At 54.2% G+C, this 2897-nt stretch overlaps 1 protein-coding gene across 1 annotated transcript; it reads left to right on the top strand.

The window, feature by feature from the left end:
* Window positions 1–1148: 1148 nt before the first annotated feature.
* On the top strand, window positions 1149–2105 carry LOC129131950 (olfactory receptor 14A16-like). The gene has a single exon (XM_054650931.2). It carries the CDS (start codon window positions 1149–1151, stop codon window positions 2103–2105), a length of 957 nt encoding a protein of 318 aa, XP_054506906.2.
* The last annotated feature ends 792 nt before the right edge of the window (window positions 2106–2897 follow it).

Genomic DNA, 2897 nt, shown 5'->3' with positions numbered 1-2897 from the left:
GCACAGGAGGAGCAGCAGGAGGAGGAGGAGGAGGAGGAGGAGGATGTGGTGCAGAGCGGGGCTGCCCTGGGCACCGTCAGAGGGACAGGGCAGGACGGCTCCTGCTGCCAGGGACGGCTGCAGGGGCTGAAGCTGGGGCTGCAGCCAGGGCTGCCCAGGGCTGTCCTGCAGAGCAGCTCCTGCAGCCCTCAGGGCTCTTGGCCAGCCCAGGGCATGTGCCACCTGCCAGGGGCAGCTCTCAGCCTGCCTGGCAGCTCCCCATGGACGCTGCAGGGGAGAAGTTCCAGGTGCAAGGAGCCACCCCCATCAGGGCAGATTCCTCCTGCTCTGGAGATGGTGCTGCATGGCCAGGGCTGCTCTCAGCTTTCTCCTAAAGGGAAGGGAAAGGGGCTGTCAGCTTTGGCTGTGTCCCTGAGCCTCCTGCACTGTCAGCCTGGGCATCAGCAGATGGGCCTCAGATCTCCCTCAGAAAGTGCCTCCTCAGCCTCCTCTCCCTACACACAGCAGCAGCAGCACCTTGGCTTGCAGCATCTCTGTTTGTCTGGCCTGCCCTTAAGGCCCTGCTGCCAGGGAGATGCCCCTGGGCAGTGCCCTGTGCTGGGAGGGGTCTGCAGGGCAGAGCTGAGCCCCCAGGGCTGGGCTGGGCTCTGGCAGCACTGGCAGGGACAAGGCTTGGATAGAGAGAAACAGCTCCCAGCAGGCACAACTCCAGGCAGCAGAGAGCCAGAGCAACCCTTGGTATCCATTCCTGTTCAGCTGCACTGGGAAGAGAGCAGGGCGTAGAGACACTAACTGTGAAACAGGAGTCTATAAAAACTCCACATTTTTTTTCAAGCATTTTTAAAGTTTGATCACCCAGAGCTAGAGGAAGGTGTAATGGGCAAAGGGCACCTGCGTGGGGACAGCAGGTCTGACTGCCCTGGGACACAGGGAGCCCTGTTTTCCCTCTGGGCTTTCCTGGGTTTCAGGCTGAGAGCAATGCTGAAGATGAGGCAGGAACTCAGGAGCATAAACCCAAGCTCAAAAATAAAAATGTTGAGTGAATTTTCCTGACAGGTAGAGAAGTAGTTTTGAGGAAATTCCTAAAATAACCCCAAAGAGCTTGTGAATGTCTTGTTTCAACAGTCCACCATGGCCAGAGTGAAGCAATGTCCAACAGCAGCTCCATCAGGCACTTCCTCCTGCTGGCATTGGCAGACACGCGGCAGCTGCAGCTCCTGCACTTCTGCCTCTTGCTGGGCATCTCCCTGGCTGCCCTCCTGGGCAACGGCCTCATCATCAGCGCCGTAGCCTGCGGCCACCACCTGCACACGCCCATGTTCTTCTTCCTGCTCAACCTGGCCCTCGCTGACCTGGGCTCCATCTGCACCACTGTCCCCAAAGCCATGCACAATTCCCTCTGGGACACCAGCACCATCTCCTACTCAGGATGTGCTGCTCAGTTGTTTCTGTTTGTCTTTTTCATTTCAGCAGAGTTTTCCCTCCTGACCGTCATGTGCTACGACCGCTATGTGTCCATCTGCAAACCCCTGCACTACGGGACCCTCCTGGGCAGCAGAGCTTGTGCCCACATGGCAGCAGCTGCCTGGGCCAGTGCCTTTCTCAATGCTCTGCTGAACACAGCCAATACATTTTCCCTGCCTCTGTGCCATGGAAATGCCCTGGGCCAGTTCTTCTGTGATATCCCCCAGATCCTCAAGCTCTCCTGCTCCAAATCCTACCTCAGGGAACTTGGGGTCATTGTAGTTAGTGCTTTTCTCTTATTTGGTTGTTTTGTGTTCATGGTTTTCTCCTATGTGCAGATCTTCAGGGCTGTGCTGAGGATCCCCTCTGAGCAGGGACGGCACAAAGCCTTTTCCACCTGCCTCCCTCACCTGGCCGTGGTCTCCCTGTTTGTCTGCACTGATATATTTGCCCACTTGAAGCCCCCCTCCATGTCCTCCCCATCCCTGGATCTGTCAGTGTCAGTTCTGTACTCGGTGGTGCCTCCAGCCCTGAACCCCCTCATCTACAGCCTGAGGAATCAGGCACTCAAGGGTTGCATGAGAAAAATGATGACTGCATGCTTTTCAGAAGGAATGAAGTACCCCTTTTGTACAGCATAACATTCAGAATATAACTCATTACAGACTCAGTCTACCTTTTCATATATTGGTAGTGTTGTGGGTGGATAGTTTTGGTTTTCTTGTGATCATCTTGATCACAACATAACCTTATTATTCATCCCTCTTCTATTTAAGTGTTTTCCTCTTGAATTTGACTCACATATTTTTTAAACTGGGAATTGTGCTCTGTGGTTTTTAAATAAAATAAAGGACCGTGCTTCAAATGCTTTTTCTGCTACCCTTCCACTGAGACTTTTGTAAAAGCTGTGATGCTTTGCAGCACAGCAGCACAGACAGGGAGCACCAGCACGTGATCTTTTCAGAGCTTCTCTTGGCTCCTCCACACTCTCCTTTGGAGCCCTTGTTCTCTGAGGTCTGAGTGCTCTGGAAGCAGGGAGAGCAATGAGAGCTTTTGTGAGAGATCTGACCTCCAGCCCAGCACTGCCAGCAGCAAAGGGATCTCCTCAGCCCAGTGCCTGAAGGCTTCTGCCACAGTCTCTCTCAAGAACATGCCAAGGGATGGACTCTAAAGAGGCTCATTGTTCTCCCAAGGCTCAGTGGGATCAGATCAGGGTCCCAGTGTCACCTACAAGACACTCAGGTCTGGGTGAGGTTTTGCTTGTGGGTGGCCAGTGCCCATCAGATGGTGAATGGTTCTGTGCTGAACCTTCCTGGGGCTCTGCAGCTTGTGCCAGGGCTGATGGCAGGGGAAGGTTTTTCTCTACCTCCTCCTTTTACTTTGCAGTGCCTCAGTTTTCCGGGGCATCCTCATGATTTTCAGTGTCACTGGTG

This window comes from Agelaius phoeniceus, chromosome 33, assembly GCF_051311805.1.
Source record: "Agelaius phoeniceus isolate bAgePho1 chromosome 33, bAgePho1.hap1, whole genome shotgun sequence".
NCBI lineage: Eukaryota > Metazoa > Chordata > Aves > Passeriformes > Icteridae > Agelaius > Agelaius phoeniceus.
The sequence above is the reverse complement of the archived record's forward strand: the minus strand, read 5'-3'. Positions and strand labels throughout refer to the sequence as shown.